The 19,224-nt window shown below is 38.1% G+C and overlaps 1 protein-coding gene across 1 annotated transcript; it reads right to left on the reverse strand.

Annotated features, from left to right (window-relative positions):
* Positions 1 to 9,809: 9,809 nt before the first annotated feature.
* Positions 9,810 to 17,819, reverse strand: LOC124118520 (calmodulin). Its single transcript, XM_046480656.2, has 5 exons — positions 17,677 to 17,819; positions 12,277 to 12,307; positions 11,739 to 11,882; positions 10,625 to 10,867; positions 9,810 to 10,228 (listed from the first exon to the last, which is right to left on the reverse strand). The coding sequence occupies exons 1-5, from the start codon at positions 17,677 to 17,679 to the stop codon at positions 10,200 to 10,202; spliced, it is 450 nt and encodes a 149-aa protein (XP_046336612.1). The 5' UTR covers positions 17,680 to 17,819; the 3' UTR covers positions 9,810 to 10,199.
* Positions 17,820 to 19,224: the final 1,405 nt, after the last annotated feature.

The raw sequence follows: 19,224 nt of genomic DNA on the forward strand, positions 1-19,224 counted from the left end.
GTCTGATTGTAGGAGGGCAATGTTTGTCATCGTTGATGCTGCTACTATAGCGGACCGCCTCCGTGGTCTAGTGGGAGAGCGTCCGCCTGGAGAGATTGTCGTGGGTGGTGCTGTTACTTTTGCTAGAACCACGTCTGATGGGGGTAGTACACTGCATATTGTGGCTGATGCTGCCGTACTTCAGCTAGTCAGGGTGGGGTGGGGTTGGGTGTCTAGTTTTATCATGGTCAGTCCGGAAGTGTCCATCTAATTAAGATGCGTGGTCTTGATGTTATGTGGTGTGCGAATGGCAACGAGGCGATTGAGTGCATTGGCTTATACTTGGTGTTACGAATGACTGGAAACGGTTGATTACAAGTGAGTGAGTGAGTGAGTGTGGTTTTACGCCGCTTCTAGCAATATTCCAGCAATATCACGGCGGGTTTGATTACAAAGTAGTGTGCGACAGTAATTATCGTGTAGTTGTCTCATTGAGGTGAGTTGAAATGGGGTTTAACGTCGCGTTCAAAATTATTGCACTTATATAGCGGTGGGGTAGCCTACTGGTTAAAACGTTCGCTCGTCACGCCGAAAACCCGGTTCATTTCCCGACATGGGTTCAATTTGTGAAGCCCGTTTATGGCGTTCCCCGCCATGATATTGCTGGAATATTGCTGAAAACGGCGCAAAACTATACCCACTCTCACCATGCCGCAGTCAAAGACGGATAGATACCCCACTCAAACTTAGCATACCGACCCCGAACCGTCCACACCTTGTTTTATCCCCTTGATGCACCAGGCAGGGTTACACATGCCATATTGTGACGTCTATTGACGCAGCCAGGGGATCCACCAACCAACCTTCCGCTCTCCGTGCAGGCGCTTCATCCATCTGCTATATAGAACACGGAAGCAGTCTACCTGATCGTGAAGTCACGGCTGTCGTTGCTGACACTGCTTGCATACAAGAGTGATCGATGCAGTTCCTATATACCACTCAACTGTTGATGATGTTGAACCATGAAAACCTTTGTGTGACAGTAACGTTTGAGATACACGCGAGTGAATCACGAGTTTGATTTAACGCCGCTTTGAACAATATTCCAGTTACATCAGGGCGTCATCTTGATGTGGGAGTAGTTCTTAATTTGTATGTAATTAGGACAGTGCTTCATGGTATGTATAATATATCCTATTAATAAGTGCACGGACTAACATTATGGAGAAAATATGCAATATGAATTTCATAATCTTTCAAAAGGAGTTGGGTTTAACAGTATTCCAGTTAAATCACGGCGTCAGCTTAATGTGGGTGGAAGGCCTTAGTGATGCAGGTCTCAGACGTCTACCACTTTGATGAAACCCACGACAATCTGCAATGGTGTCGACAAACCTAAAAGCAATGGGGCGAACCGGGATTCAAACCCACTTTCATATGGTTCTGGTGCGCATAAGGGACGCAACTCTGCAATGCGAATTGTGGCGCCTTAGCCACCCATGCCCGTCCGTTTGTACATGCATACTGCAGGAGACACACACACACCAGAACAGACAACACCACGAATTATTATGCCCGGGTGCAGTGCGCGATGATTATCGTGTTTAATTAATGCGATGTTTAAGTGTAGTTATTTTTTGTCTTCAAGTTGTTCAAAAGAACATCAAGAAATCAATAATTAATATAGATCATTGAGAGAGGCGGACGAGCGAGCCTAAACATTGTATTGATCAGTCTACCGTCAGCTCTGCCAACATATGGTAGCCACACAAAGGTTGCAATGACACTGGAGCCACATTGCCAAGGACGCCGTCATGAGCAAGAATAAGAAACTGTGGCTGGACGGTCCGCTTTGTTGAACTCTCGCCCACCTCGTCCGATACATTATTTATGAGACAGGTGTGTTTACTGTCTCAATGATTAAACATGTAAAACATTTATTATTGCTACACGTCTGACAAAGAAATATTTCGTTAAACTAAATTTTTGGTTACCACATTAAATCGCTGAGGTAAACCAAGTAATAAGCGTCGCATCTTACAATCTTTTCGTAACACTTTGAACGGTCTTCTGCAAAACATGCTTCTATAAGAAGCGACATACGGAAACGGGTGGTTGATGCATGTCATTGTATCCTTTCCAAAATTCGTAGATAAATGTAGATGGTTTAAACTCTGGTTTGTCTGGTCCATTCAAGTATTTACAGACCGGTTTAAAACATTATCATCCTTCCATGTCAGAATGGTTGGTTGTTTAACGCCGCACTCAGCTATATTACAGCTATATGACGGCAGTCTGTAAATAATCGAGTCTGGACCAGACAATCCAGTCATTAATATCATGAGCATCGATCCATGCCATCGGGGACGATGACATGTATCAACCAAGTTAACGAGCCTGATCCCCCGATCACGTTGGTCGCCTTTTACGGCAAGCATGGGCTACGCCAGATCTTCACGGGTCCCATGTCAGAATGAGATCCGATTGGTACACGTGATCTTGATAAAATACTGTGTAACCCGCCTTGGAATGTAATACATTTCTCAGCGGGTGAATAAATCTCTTGTACCCCGCCACGGGCACTACATGCTGCACGTGCATTCCTGAGACGAATAAATCCGTTATACCCAGTTTCAAAGCAAAACCCAGCACGCTTTTTCCCATTCGTGTTATTCCGGGACAAGCCGAATAGCGACTCGTGACCCGCTCATGGCCATTTTTGAGACCGGGTTCCGTCTTAGCGCAAACTGGCATACCTAAAACAATTGTCAACTCGTTGCGTTATATTTCCCGATATTTTACATATATTTCAGATGCAATTTAAAGCACATCGGGACATGCGGAATTATACAGTATGATTAAACACATTTAACTGTGTCTTTGGTATATTTTTCGATGGAAGACATATGTAAAATAAACAAATATTTCTGAGGGATTCTTTGACGAAGAACTTGAAATCATATACGCGCATGTTGATTGGTTTTTCGTATTTTCGCATATAACATTCATCGAAAGGGGGACGAGTGGTTACGGAAAGGGGCGAGTGGTGACGAATGGCTCCCCCCGTACATGGGGTTTTATGCGTACCTCGTTAGGTTTTATACAACCCGCCTCCACATCGTGGCATAAAACCCCACATGTACCCCGAATCATCCTGCAACAACTTATAATGTAACTCAGTGAGCAGCGATGCTGAACCAGATCCAGCAGCTTTCAACAGTACTGTAATTACGGACCTGAAAGTTTTGCGAAACTTAGGCGTAGATCGGGGGCGTTTACCACTTACAGAGAAACCCAGGAGCACTGTGCCGGTGTCACGAAATATATTCGCCCCCAGAATAAAATCTCCCCCCGGCGAATTTATACCGGTACAGTTCCGCCCCTCTCGAAATAAACTCTCCCCCACCCTACGAAATAAAATCTCCCCCCAGAATATTTCCTCCCCCGGTCGTTTTATAAATACTTGCCATGCAGTTCAATAGTTGATATTATTTTGGGTTAGGTAATGTTGTAATCTATTTTTAGCCATTGATTCCATTACTTTGCATAAGTTTGAAGTTAGGGATATTGGTCTATATGAGTTAGCTTATATGAGTTGATTAGCTGGTTTATTAGGTTTAGGGATTTGTATGACTAGGGCCTGTTTCCAGGGAGTAGGAACCTGTCCGTTTAGGTAGCTGAGATTGTATAGTTTGAGTAGTGCCTGGAGTAGTTTTAGCGGGAGATTTTTAATTATTTGGTAAGAAGTTAGGTCTAATCCTGGGGCTGTGCCCTTTTTCCTGTTTTGGATTACGTAGAGGAGCTCCTCCTTTATTTCTAGATTGTTATTGTTTGGTTCTTTTGTGGGTTTGTTTTTTTGTTTTAAGTTTATCTTGGAATTTTTGGCTGAAGTTGGTGTTACTGCTAACGGCCGAAAAGTGGTTGGCGAGATTATTTGCTTTTTGGGCGGGGTTGGTTGAGTTGTTAATGTTAGGTTTTTTTTATGTCGTTTTAAGCCTCTAACGGCGTGGATTTTGCGCCAGACCGTTCTGGCATCTGTACGGTTATTTATACCTTCGCAGAATTTTTTCCAGTCTCTACTTTTGGCTAGTTGGACTAGTTTTTGAACCTGGTGGTTTAGTTCGTGGGCTATGTTTAGATGTTTGTAGTCGCGTTTTGCTTTATTGAAGGCTGATTTACATTTTCGTCTAGTCTGTTCTATTTCCTCATTCCACCATGGTACCGTGGGTTTGCCTAGCCTGTCTTAGGTGTTTTGAAGGGGATAGAGGTTTTGGCTGCGTTTATTATATAGTCTGTTAGGTTTCTACAATAGGTTTCTGGATCATTATTTTCTATTTCGTTTAAGTTAGCTTCGTTGCAGATATCTTGGAATTGGTCCCAGTTAGCTTTATTGCAATGGAATTTTGGTTCTTGGTTTTCTGTTTGGATTGGTACGTTCGTATTTCCTATGGTTATGTTTATGGGGAAGTGGTCACTACCTAGCGGGACGTCGTGCACTTCCCATTGAGTACTTTGAGCTAGATCTGCGGTGCATATGGTTAGGTCGATAGCCGACATTTTTTGGTTTATCTTATCGTTCCTCGTGGGTTGGTTGTTATTTAGGAGTACTAGGTCGTTTGTTTCTATCCATTCGGAAATTAATTTGCCATGATTATCTATTTTATCATCTATGCTCCATGTAGGATGGTGAGCGTTAAAGTCTCCTAGGAATATAGTAGATGTATCACTTATTTTGAATAGTTGGTTTAGATCCTCAGGTTGGACTTTTTGTTCCGCCCAGTGGTATATATTTATGATGTTTATTTTTCGGTTATATAATGTGATTTTAATGCCGTTGGTTTCTAGGTTTGGCGTGTCTATTTTTATTTCTTCGTAATTTATATCTTCCCTGATAAATATGATTAGTCCTCCTGCGGCTCTTCTTGTTTTGGGGTCACGATATGGCTGAAATATTGCCGATGTGACGTAAAGCTTTAACTCACTCACTCTTGTTTTTGGTTTAGCTCTGTCAGTTCTAACTGAGTTGTAGTTAGGTAGTGTGAATTTGGATTTTTTTTGAGAATTTGGTTTCCTGGATACAAGCAATGTGAGGGCCTTTATTTAGTTTAAATTTAGTTTTTAGTTCATGGCCGTGGGAGGTGAGTCCGTTGGCGTTCCACTGAAAAATATTTAGTCCTTCCATTATTGGGTTCGGGTGATTGGTGATTTAGTTTTTAGTTTTTATTTTATTCGGTGACTTCTTTTAGATGGAGGTTAAAGAGGAAGAAGGGAAGATGGGTTAATTTTAGATTGAAAGCTACTTTGTGGAAGGATTTCATGCTAGCTTATGGTGAGTTTTGACTATGCATGTATACTAGGAGTAAGGTGAGGTTATTTAGGTTTTGGGTGTTAGCTGGTTGGGGAGTTTTGCGGTTTAGTTTTTTCTTCCTTTTTGGGGCTGAGAGGGAAGTTTGGTTTGTTTTAGTTGGAGTAGTGTCTATTGTTCTCTCAGTAGTGGAGGAAATCTTCGTCATCGGTTAGATTAGGTTTAGCTGTTTGAGTTTCCATAGGGGAGGCATGTGATGTGGAGGGTTGTGTAGGTATTTGCGGGATGGGTGTAGCTGTGGATTTCTTAGTGTTTGTGTTTTGTTGTTGTGCTTGCTTGTGGGAGAGTGTTGTTGCCATGTGGGCTGTAGGGTGCTTGGATGAGGGTCGTGTTGTGGCGGTCGTTTTGTGGTTTGTTTTGCATGCGGGGGTTGATGTTTTGGCTATGTTGAGATGTGGGAGGGTTCGTGGTTGGTTGAGTGGCTGCTTGTGTGTGTGAGGTGGGTGCGGTTTTTCGGTAGGGGGCCCAGACAGAGCTGTCGGTTATGGGTGTGGTGTTTGTTTGTGGGATGGTGTTTGGGTGTGGTGTAGGGAGGAGTGGTTTTGATGCGGGTGTAGCAAATTTTTTGTTTGGATTTTGGCCGTGTCTATGTTTATGTGTTTGTTGGCCTGCTGGGTGAGTGTGTGTCTGTGTGGGCATTGGTTTGAAAGTGAAGTGTGTTGGATGGATTTGCAGTGGATGCACCAGGGTGTGCATGTGCCTGGGCAGTCTGTTTGTGCGCATTTTTTACATTTAGTTTTAGGGTATGTGCATTGGGAGGCAGTGTGATTGTATTTGAGGCACTAAACCCAGATCAAAGCGGTTTCACTCCTGGCCGCTCAACCCTAGATAACCTCGCCCGACTAGAGCAAGATATTAAGAGAGGTCAACTAAATAAACAATATACCACAGGCATCTTCTTAGACTTCTCTAAAGCTTTCGACATGGTATTGCACGACGGGCTAATACAAAAACTTTAAAAAATAGGACTCAAAGGTCAGATAATAAACTACATCCAGGACTTCCTAAACAATCGTAAAATAACCGTGGGTATAGACCAAACACTATCGGACCAATGTCCCCTAGAAAATGGCACTCCCCAGGGCAGTATCCTCAGCCCCACCCTCTTCAATATAATGATAAACGATCTATTCGATGGCCTATCCCCTAAACTAAACACATCAAAATTCGCGGATGATCCGCACTAAAAGCATTAAAAGCATTAAAATGGCCCAAAATTTACTCCAAAAATCTCTAAATAAAATACAACAATGGGCTGAAAAATTCGGCTTCTCCCTTAACTCAGAAAACAACAACAGGAATAGTATTCAAACTCCCCAGTTAGAGCCAGTTAGGCATCTTAGGGTGTTTAGGTCTTTACTGCATTAAGTTGTTAGGTTTTGGATGTGAGCATCCCAGGTGAGATGTTCATCGAAAATAAGTCCTAAGAATTTGGTTTGTTTTTGAAATTTGATTGTTTGGTTGTTTAGCTGGCTTCTGATAGAGACGATGTTTAGTTTATATGCTAGTCGTTAGGTATAAAGATTGTATAGTAACTTTAGAAGTTCTAGGACAGTTATTAACACGTGTCATGTCAGCCCTATGGCATTCGCGATTGTCCACTTCCAGAAAACATCCTGTGTTGGTTTAACATGAATTAGTAAAGGTTAATTAGGGATGTCCAACACGTTAATTAATGTCAAAACACTGTCATTTCCTGCCCAGGATATCACACACCTACACGCTAAGGTCGGTGAGAAACATTCTCATCAAAGAAAACACACAGTCTAGCTACAAATCCTGTGATGTATTAAAGGTTGAAGAATTTTGAACTGAACAGTCCGAAAGTTTATATCTAAAATTTTGGAATTGGATACAGTGATAAAGTCTTATATCAATATGTAGGCTCATAAATATTGGTTATATGTTTTAACGGAGATATGATGTTTTCTTATGAAATATCGTGTATTAGTGTAATTTGCATGCTTTACCCTTCATTGTACCGTTCTAAACCATGTGAATGTTGTAATATCAATCAATCGGGTGGGAAAACAGCCCAATCCTCGCTCTATCATGGGGGGAATGTCAATCATTTTGCAAGTTTAAATGACCCCTGATACTTGTTGAATACTTTGAGACACTTTATGGAGTCAAAATCGATGCTGATTATTCATAAACTTAATGCTTCGTACTATAGGCCTGTGGCCTCTTCAGTGCTGAATAAAGATTGAAAATACATCAGTCAATCAAAGATGAAGGTAACTTTATACATCAGAGTTCTTGAGAATAAGTTCATGTTTTGTTCTTAGACTTACATTTCAACCATCGATTGTGTTCACATGTAGACTCAAACTGGTATATTAAAAAAATGTATACAGACAACAAAAACTGTATTAGAAACAACAAACTCTGTAAACTTTTAAGCATAGTTTTTGTATAGCATTTCAAAAGCCTGGTTTGTTTGCATTAAAATCAAAACAAAGGAATCTGTAATTAAAATGTGTACGGTGAAAAAGCTTTTACATAAAAGAGCAAAATACATGGGGGAGAGTAAATATATAATTCTATATAACTTTTCTTGAATGGAGCACACTTGAAAAAACATTGTAATGTTGGTACAGTTTATCGTGTCTTCGTGCTTTAGCATTACACATTTTCATATTCCTCTAGGTTTTAATGTTTATTTGTATATGTATTTTTTATTTTATTTATCTCTCCTTTATTTTTTCTGCGTGATATATTTATCTAAATATACATTTAGTTACTTGTGTGTGTGTGGTTGTTTGTTTTTATTTGTTGATTTTTAATTTTATTGATTTTGCGGGTTTTTATTCTTTTCGGTTGTGGGAGGAGGGGTGGGGTGGGGTGTGTGTGTGTGTGTGTGTGGGGGGGGGTGGGGGGGGGGTGGGGGGGGGGGTGGCGGCACTTTTCCTTTCGTTTTTCATAATCATACTTTTTTTAAGTTGTATATAACGTATGAATCCCTTCTCAGATTCACCACCAGCCCGATTGTAACAATTACATGATCACTTTGCTTTGTCGATGCCGGTTGATGTTGTTCAATACAGGCTGATAGTGGGTGTTTTTGAATCTATTCTACATGCTAATCATTTCGGGAAGATGATACACATTTCTCTATATTTTGGGTTACTTTGCTTATATAATTTCCGATTATCATTCTTAGTTTTACTTTTTCTCTTATGCTGCGGTGATATCCATCCGAATCCATGACCTTTGCATAGTCCAGATTTAAAGATTATATATCTAAACGTACGCAGTCTTAAAGACAAAGTAGATTTTATCAGTGCTGAATTAGATAGTTATGATGTTGTATGTTTAACAGAAACCTGCTTGCACCATGATATTCTAGCCACTGATATTACACTGATACCATTTTCATATCGTAGCCTGTATTAAGGAATATATTTTAGATCTAAAATCAGAGTATAACGGACAGCCTGAGCTGGAGGCGAGGATGTTTGCGAGGATTAATAAGATTTCTGAATTCAGTTACAACAGTAACCGTACATGTATTTGTTACATTAAGTCATTTCCTTCAAATTTGTTTGTTATGATATATGTCTTATAATTATTTTAGGATGGAAGGTACAGTTACCAAATAAAATATGCTGAAATATCAACTCATAATGACCACATTTCATAATCTATTTTTTAAAGTAACCCTCCTTACATTAAAGATAACTATTTAAAGAATATAGTACTTAAAGACATTGCAACAAACCGAATAATCAGGGGTGAGACTTTATACTGAGGGGGGCGCGAAACATATCCGCCCGGGGGAGATTTTATTTCAGAACAGATTCTCCGGGGGAGAATCTGTACCGGTATAAAATCTCCGGGGGGAGAATTTGTACGGGGGAGAGTTTATACCGGGACACCGGCAGATAATGATAATGATCATAATTGGGGCGAACCAACAACAATCAGCGGATCATTACAGGGCTAGTGTTTGCAACACTACACAGCATTTGGTGTGGAGGAGAGAATAGCTCGTCTAGCCACCATTAGATTCATGCAAAACACCTACCCAAAGTACATCACGGGCACTAAAATAATAATAAAAAAAAATGAATATTAAAAAATCTGATGTAATGTTTCTATCTATGTAAACGCGTCATAAAAATATATAAAGGAACTATATCTGATGGGCACAGCTAGAAACTCACGATGTATCAGACGTTTATAAATTGTTTCAAGATATGTTCTGGCACTATCGTGTACTGGAGTGTGATCTGTAAAATTAGTAGTAATCCCCGAGTTACCTCCCTTGGACTAAACTGTTGCCATGTTTCGTAAGTTAAAACCCTTGCGCGAGTTTGCTTGTTCCGTAAAAGCATGATCAAGCTGAAATTTTGCTGAGGTGTAATACCTTCACACACTTGTGTGAAAAGGCTTGCTGGTTTGGAGGTATATTTTTTTAATGTCATGTTATAATGGTCAATAACACATTTGACAAGAAAAAGTGGATTTTCAATAAAATAACTCTTTAATCATTTCATTAACAACTCCATTTCCCATCAGAGTGACAAGATTGCAGGAACATTGCAGCCGGAACAGTTTGGGAGGTGTTTGTTCAGATCCAGGACACTCATCTCTGCCCCCGAGAGGATGGGGAGATCCTCCACCTCGTTCCAGCACCAACACTGACAGGGTTCTCTCTCAATGGGCAACAGATTCAGAAGAAAGATGCTTATATAAAAATTTGCTTTCCTTATGATGGAATCTCATAAAACAATGATTGTTGGTCCATTTTCACAACAAAAACGATGGAATGTATTGAAGAGACAATATGTTGACAGACGAGGATGACAGAAAGGCAGCTGGATGAACGGAAGACTTGAAGAAACAACGTTGTCTACTTGGATGTCATCATTTTAACAAATTCTGAAAAGGAAAAGAATAATTATTTTCCACTTCAAACAGAAATAGACTTGAGGGATAAAGGAAAATTTATAAGTACAGTTATAAACCACTTATCTGATTAGCCCCAAACTCAATAAAATCTGCTGAAATCAAACAAATTAATGTTCACTTCTTTTTGGAACAACAAGATGGTTCTACAAAATTCATCACTTCAAAAGCCATATTATCCCCAATTATCTTATATTTGGCCAAAATATTCCTTGACCATGCAGGCTGAAAGTGACAAGCTGAATGTAGGCGCAACAACAGAACTTCTGCCACAAGATTATCTCCCTTTGATAAACGCTGCCCATTACAGATTTCTTCATGGGTGGTATAATAATAACCTGAACATTTTCTGAGGCAGAAACAACTTACCTTCATAATTTACTTGTCCATCACCATCAATATCTGCTTCCCTGATCATTTCATCTACTTCCTCGTCTGTCAACTTCTCGCCCAAGTTTGTCATGACATGCCTCAACTCAGCTGCACTGATGAAACCGTTGCCGTCCTTGTCGAACACTCGGAATGCCTCTCTAATTTCCTCCTCTGAGTCAGTATCCTTCATCTTTCTGGCCATCATTGTCAGGAATTCAGGGAAATCAATTGTTCCATTACCTGCAGAAAGTAGACATCACTTTGTATATTCTGAAGGAAATTATGTAAACCTAACAAGGAGTACTTGTTTGCTCAGAATTTTGTTTCTTTTGAGAAAGTCTGTCTAGTCCAATTATCATAAAACAGAGTCTGCTAAGCATTGTTTAGTTTAAGTTTCTCACTCAAACATGTCCATGTTTTCCAAATGGGGGTTCCTCCAAGGATTAACAATGAAATATAGTTTCTATTTTTTTAGGCGTCATGCTTATTTGATAATATTAGAAATTAACATCAGTTTGAAAGCCCTTTTATTGTTTAATCTCACAGAAACACAAATGGCATGACATTCACATTAATATGTTTATGTTTGATTAGACCTTTTTTATCATTACCAGTAGGAAAAAGGCTTTAGGATATTTTGGGTTATATTTTACACCCAAGTTGTCATAAGCGAAGACTAATGGCACAAATGAATACGTTTGTAGGATGGCATTTTCAGCAGTCTTTATGCTTTTTCAACATTTTGGTGCATATTCTAGCACATATCAAACTTGTTTCTCACAAAGGTGAAAGTATTTACCTGTCGACATAGTAAGTGAAGTTAATCCCATTGTAATTAATTCCAGGGGCACTATTTTGACCATATGACTCAATAGTGTTAGAAATTAAGAGGATCCTTAGATCCTTGAGGTTTGCTCCTGTAGTATTTGAATCTAGGGGCCCCCTAATTCTTTAATTTTTAGCATGATGGCAATGACAAAAAACACTTTGCTTTCGTGCTTAATTTCTGACACTTTATAAGCTTGTACACAAACTGAGACATGTAACAGTCATTGCATTGACTTTGGTGAAAAAGTCCTTGGACAAATGTTTCAATTTTCACCGTACTTACCATCAGCATCTACTTCGTTGATCATGTCTTGCAACTCTGCCTCTGTTGGGTTCTGACCTAGTGACCTCATGACGGTTCCCAACTCCTTGGTTGTGATGGTGCCATCGCCATCTTTGTCGAAAAGGCTGAAAGCCTCTTTGAATTCTACAATGACAGAGAAATTTTATGAGACACTGACAAATAGTGAAATACTTATGAAGATGTCATTTTAACTGTTGGAAGTTTCTATAATCTATTTGGCATTTAGGAGACAAAGCCTGATGAAGTTTTTCATTCTTACCAAATTAATTATTGGTATGGAATTAAACTGCCCACAAAGCATGCAAAGGTCAGGACATCGTGCGACAGGGATGTTTAATCAGGCTTCGGTATGATTTGTTTTGTTTATTATCATGGTGTAATTGATACATATTAAAACATTTTTTAAAATATAAATGTCTTTTAGTGAGTTCAGATTTAACGTCACATATTCAGCCAGCTGCCATAATGTGTCAAGAACTTTCTTTAAAGCCTTCAGGAGGGGAAAAGTATTACTCACCAGCAATCTGTTCTTCGGTCAGCTGATCTGCCTGTAAAAAAAAAGTAACTGTTTAAACTATATTCCAAATTTTACTTGAAATTATTTTGGACATGTCAATACCTAAACTTGATTTTAGCTAGTTTTCTTTTTTTCTTAACAGATTTCATAACCATATAAAACCAAAGAAGCAGAAATAGTCAATTTGCAGTAACTACTTGACATTTGACATTCTGCCATACTATGAAACCATAACAATCACAACACTGAACCAGGTTAGACATAGCTACTAGTCATTTAGTCCGAGACAAGTGAAAATATAGTATGACATGTTGCGTTTTACTAATTTAAATATATCACTCATTTTACATTAACCACCAATTAGATATGTTTGTCTGTAGTTCAACGCCACACTCATCAATATTCAAGCCATATTATGGCGGCCTGTAAATAATTGCGTCTGAGTCAGGACTAGGGCTGCAATGAATACACTATGAGGCGAATTCAATACATATCACGTATACTTATATTTATTCACGAATACAACAAGTCAGCAGTTGATGTATTCTTTATTATCTTCAGTGGAACAATAACAAAATATAATATTTGACATGCAGTGTTCACTTCAAAAAATGGAAAAGTGGGTCCCAATGACCCCTACCTTTCTAAGTTAAAATTGGGGACATTTGGTGAAACCAGGGAGACAAATATGTTTTAAACATGACACATAATTTACAGAATGTTAGCTTATTTACTGTCCATCACTATGTGTTCATGTATTCACATTTTTATTTTCCAAATTATATTTATTTAATGCACATGACTGCATATTTATGGTTTGAAAAAAATTACAGTGATTGCTCGCTGCAATGCTACCTTTGTAATCCAAAAAAATCAGCCATTTAACCAATGTGGGAGTTGTAGATGACCAACACAACAGTACATGCTCAGCCTAACTAACACGATCAAAGCCGCTGTAGCCTCACCCCTGCCTCAGAGTTTGAAAAAGGATTAAAATATTGGAGTGCAAGGCATAGTGTTAAATAAAAGTTATCAAGTATTATGTGCAGTTAAAAACTACATCATCTCTTCAGTGAATTCGGGTGAAGGAACAGGTGATAACAAACTTGGTCAATAAATATTTGAAATTTGAGGTAAAACATCACTAGACGTGATGATTAACCATTTATATTGCATTTCCTGTTCTGCTAGGCATTGTTTATTTGGTAGACTCAAAAGTATCTGGCATAGATTGAGACACTGAATATCAAAAGCAATTTGTTTGTTGTTTAACGCCACACATAGCAATATTCCAGCAGTCTGTAAATAATCGAGTCTGGACCAGACAATCCAGTGATTGCCATGAGCATCGATCCATGCAATTGGGATATGATAACAGGCATCAACTAAGTCAGCGAGTCTGACCACCCGATCCCGTTAGTCGCGATCTGAATTGTCCTTATTCATTTGAACCTTGGGCTAATGAAAGCAAGCTGTCATGCACTAATTATTCAAAAGCAATAGCATAGAAAGCCGAACATCATTCCTTCATTATTTTTTTACTCCCTGGGGTCTTTTGGATATTTTAAAACAAACCAGGCCTTTAAACCAACTAAGCTTATTGCCTTATTTTCATGTGATGCCCCAAGTGAGTCACGCCTTGCATAACCTCACAATATGTCAAATCTACAATAACTTGAATAAGCGACGCAAAGCGCTTTTGGCAATATTATAAATGCACACCATGAAGATCCGGGTTAGAATAGGTCTGAAACAACACATGCTGGCCACAAAAGGCAACTATGCTCGTTGGAAGAGGCGACTAATGGGTTCAGGTGTTCACGCTGACTGTTGATGTATGTCATCATATCCAAATTGCATACTTATGATTTCTGTCACAGGATTGTCTGACCACACAATTTATAGAATGCTGTCCTATAGCTGGAATATTGCTGAGTGCGGTGTTAAACAACCAACCAGCCTACCAACAAACAAACATTATTCACTACAGTCAAGTCCATGTAGGACATGATGCCTGTTTGATCAGTGACATAGATCTCAAATAAAATAAAACAGTTTCATACTGACTCTTAAAACATCCACACATAATTGTTGGCAAGCAACTCTAGATGATGGAGATATATTTTGCTTATTTTATGCTAATATGCAGCTCATCTTGTGCTCTCTTATGGTTAAAACTGTCTCACAGCGCATATTATTTATATCCATTCTTAAGTTGTATGTGTAATATTTTGAACCTTGTAAAACCCTGGAATGAGGAAGCTTATATAATCTATTGACAAAACGTACACGCATGCACATGCACATACACATACTGCAAACTGGATATGTCTTTCACTATTGACATATTCATTTAAGAAATGACTTGTCACTTACAATATTTTTTTTGCATTTAAGGAGGTATAAATGTAAAAAGTGGTGCGCACACTGAATCTTTATGGTGAATTTAAGCAAAGTGTGCGCACAGGGTTTGTTTTCTTTAGAATTCTTATAAATAAATATGTGAACAATAATAACTTCACAAACTACTTATGTATATAATAACAAGCAAAAAAGCACCTATAGACAAAACAAAATCAGCTACATCGTTTAGTGCTATAATCAGCCTTAGAAATCTGCACTACTCCTACAGTCCTTGCCAACTCCCGAATAATTAAGGTATGAAAAGGATTAGTAGAAATTTGACATTTTAAGGGTTTTGCTAGTTTAAGTTGTAAAAAGGACAAGTGGACTAAAAATGTTAGTTTCTACTGCTGCTAATGTAACAAGTCCTGCCCATTCTATTATCAGCCAATCAGAAAACAGTGGTCCAATGTGTTTTTGGCTTGGATATCCAATCATCTGCCACAGATTCACATGCAATTTATTAATATAGATTATATCAGACTATATCAAGATAACACTTGTACCTGGTAGTTTTGAAAATATTCATGTAAATGAAAGTGCCAAAATTCACATTCAATATTAATAATTCTTGCACATTCAATATAAATAATTCTGTTACTTATTGGAAATTTCAGAACTAAAGAAATAATAATATTACAATTTATCAATGTATCACTGATTTATAAGACAATAAAATTCAGGCTTGCAATTTAAGTTGCTGAAGATTAACATTGCTGCATTGTTATCAGTGTTTATCAAATTTCTCAACTTTGTGTCTACTTTCTAATAGTATCAATGTTAACAGTACTTTGAATGTAAGCTCATCTATGTTCAACAATATCAGGTGTTATAAATATTTTCCATAACATTTTTATTTATTGCATTGATCCAGTATTGGGAAACAGATTTTATTGATGTTTCGCCTAATATACGAAGCTCTAGTAAAGATAGATTCCCAAACAAGCCTCAAACACCATCCCCGAATGTTTGACAAATGCTTAATCAAGTGAACAGTTGGCTGACCAAATTGCCTTCAACAAGTTCTTTTGTACAGCAACCAGCCACATGTGGAAATGTGACTAATCCCAACAATAAATCTTATCGACTGAACGACCATGTGTGTAATTGGGTCACAGCAGTCACATTCTCTCTTAGTTATGGTCCACTGCACAGTGATGGCTAATTTCAGTCCAACAATCACTCTTCCATATCTCAATCTCGGCTAGTAACTGCTTGAGTGCTTAATTTGAGACAGACCTGTTGTTCAGTTTAATCCGTACTTATGAGTTTATGAATATGGACATAAACATTCCTGCACACGATGCAGAAAATTGCAACTGTATTTAATAATTTTATTAGGAGGTATGTGTTCAGATACAAATTCAATTCAACGTGGTTAAATCTACAGGTAAACTAGCTCTACATTGAAAACACAGTATGTTTATCTCCCTTCTGCAATGACTAAATACACTGCATACCAACATTATGACATCACATCGCTCATTGTGACACACAGATTTAGCACAAAATTCCAAACTCTGTTGTCCTCAAAACTTAAAATATATTCCTTTTGTAGATTTCTATCGTGTGTTCTGCACGAAAATGTCTTGCCACATCCTTTGAAATTTGTAGAAACCGCAATTTTGCATATCGTAACCTATAATTGCAATCTAACAAATTCAGAACTGCTGTTGCCATGGTTATTTATGATTTGGATGTAGATTTAGTTACAGGATTTGGAAGGGTGGAAACTGGACTTTTAAAGTCAGTTAAATCCCTTGCCTCGGGAAGACATACAGGGCCTTCTGCTTTGTGCCCCTAAAAAAAAAGGCCCACATTTTCAAATACAATGGTGTATTTTAACATTGTGCTATATAGGCGTACTTCTGGAATGTTTGAAGTTTTCACATAAAGGGCCCATGTCACAAAATTCCTAGAGTGAACCCTGCTACTGTTGATGTCTGCTGACAGAAACTTGGTAAAATTACTCTACTAAAATAGGATTAACCAAACCCTCATTCATTCAAACAAGTCATGGGTGACAAGAAAACCTGTTTGAAAAAGTACTAAAATAACACCTTGGGGATCTCTGAACCCAACAACTGATAGCAGTTTCTCAAACGCAAGTTGTATTTATACAGTTTTAAAATGGAAACTACACATTAGACTTAAAACGTTAAATCTATATCGAGAACAAGCAGGAATGTAGCACTTTAGGCCTCTATCGTCCTACTCAAGAATTCCCGAACTGGTGGGGCGTCAACCGAAAATAATACTAGCCTAACTTATATGGCTGAATCATTTCCTACGACTGGTTAAAAGAAACTATTTTTTCAGTAGGTCTTAAATCGAAGTTTCTTTATCATTTGGCGGTGTTATCCATGCATTAGGATAGCGACCTTTGGCAATACTTCTTATTTCTTCAAGGAAGACTTTCCTATAGGCCTATATGACAGATCAACGGTCGGTGTTTGTCGGTTTCACAACCATGACTACCTACCTAACTGTTCACAAAATATAACGTCAAAAAAGAGAAGTCTGGACTAATATGTGCATAAATGCATAAAAGCAATGAAATCAGAGGAAATCAGTGATCTGAAATTGCACGCATTGTGACAAAATGTCTCTGCATGAATCATTGATCGAAATGATCAACTTGAGAACAGCCTTCAACAGGTGAGCGTCGGGACCGGTGAATCTAAAGTTTCTTCGAACTAGTTTCAACTTGATCGGATAATTCCTGAATGACAATGTACCATTACTACTTTCAAAAAGAGTTATACGAGGATAATAATGCCATACAATGTCATAGAAAAGAAAGCCCATACAGCGAACGCCTTAGGTGTGATAAAAGTTGACCCGCCTTTCTAAACTTTCTATTCATTTAGTTGTATCGGCTGTCAAGCCGTTCAAAGGAAGTAGAAGGAAAAATATTCACCCCGATATATTCTACAATACTTACAAAACATATTTCATATGTACAATTATCCCGATGGCAACAAAACAAGTACTTACCATCTTGGATTGTAATCGTCAACGTATGATACACCTAGCCTTCCCGGGTTTGATCTTTCAAATTTCCGCTACCTTACTGAACACGACGTCCAATAACATTCAAGGCTATATATAGACAGGGAGCATTCATAACTTTAAATGGCCAGCTGACCCTAACAATCTGTCGCAATGCGACAAATTAAATAACAGAAAAAAATCTATTGAACCTAACGAATGTATTGTTTGTGGGAGGCTTTAACAGCTATGTGATACTTAATGATGTAATTATTGCAGAATAGCATTAATGAAATTCAATACAAACGCCATCCGTGGGAATGTATGAACTGATTTCAACAATACCCTGTAATTAATACGACCGAGACATGCATAGAAAATGGGACTATAATAATCACCCATAGTGCACCTTTGAAGAATTATCTTTAATTAATGTATGTTAATCCATGGGGATAATTCACAGACATGTTCTGATAGGACAGAGCGATTTATTTACAATTTGTAGTATTGATATATAGTTCCATTATAGAACACGGCAATATGTTGACAAGACTGGAATGAATCTGTTTATTTATTTCATTATTTACATTGTCACTAATGTAATGTAAGCGGATGCAACAAGTTGTGATGTATATTTAATAATATTGTTTCATTTGATTGCTAAATTTGCATTTTTTATTTCTTTATCGGTTAATATACTACCGCATTTGAAATTATGATTTAAATTATATCTGGGATACGCCAGTTAAACTTGTATTTTTTCATTTTATGTCGTAATATTAGAATTATTGAAAACAACTTGTATCTATGGACCGCAATATTCTCTCGATAACGACAAGCGAAATATATTAAAAAAAAGGTGACCGCATTCATATAATTATTCCTTCGAATAACTGGACCTAAAAAAATAATATAATAATGAGGATGGCATTTTTCTGTTCAATAGTTCAAATTTCACTTTCAATTTCGACTCTTTACGGTCTTCCTTTGTTTTAAAACTGTAAATCGTACCAGGTCAGATATTATGGAGAGGGACAGAGCGGAAAATTTAACATGAATAATTTTGTTTATTCACATTAGATCGTGTTATTTATTACATTAAAAATGTATATTTTGTGTATTGTGATTGGCGAACATGCCGTGTAGGGCTGTCAAACACGATAATCTCTTTTTATAACGGAACAACTTTATTCAAAAGAGACGCAATATTCATGCGCCAACTACCTGTTGCATTCGCCGTCAATGACTTCTCCCCGTAGGTGTGCTTCAAAAACGAAGCAGGAAATGTGACAAACAGCAGCCGTGTTCCGCAATGCGACATATCGCCATAACGACACGCGCTGAGAGCAAACAAATTTTGTCTGCAAGTGGGTGGGACTAACACTGTTATGGTTTGTCAACACCTCAAGTATGTTTTATTTCGATGGTTGTAAATTTAAACGTGTCTATCGACCAACAGTTGACAAAGTTACCAAAGTACGAATAGTCACGTGACTTGTGTTGATAAAGATGGCCTCGGCTATCGAAAGCCGTAGTGGACCTTATGCACAGTAC

The sequence above is a fragment of the Haliotis rufescens genome, unplaced genomic scaffold (assembly GCF_023055435.1).
Source record: "Haliotis rufescens isolate VD_foot unplaced genomic scaffold, xgHalRufe1.0.p SCAF_3, whole genome shotgun sequence".
In the NCBI taxonomy this organism is placed as follows: Eukaryota; Metazoa; Mollusca; class Gastropoda; order Lepetellida; family Haliotidae; genus Haliotis; species Haliotis rufescens.

Bases quoted from the DNA above. Each gene is read 5' to 3' on its own strand.
- LOC124118520 (XM_046480656.2), bottom strand. The intron at 10,868-11,738 runs GTAAGTACGGTG...TACTTTCTGCAG, and splicing joins CAACGAAGTAGATGCTGATG to GTAATGGAACAATTGATTTC. The intron at 10,229-10,624 runs GTAAGTTGTTTC...TTTCCTTTTCAG, and splicing joins TGGACAAGTAAATTATGAAG to AATTTGTTAAAATGATGACA.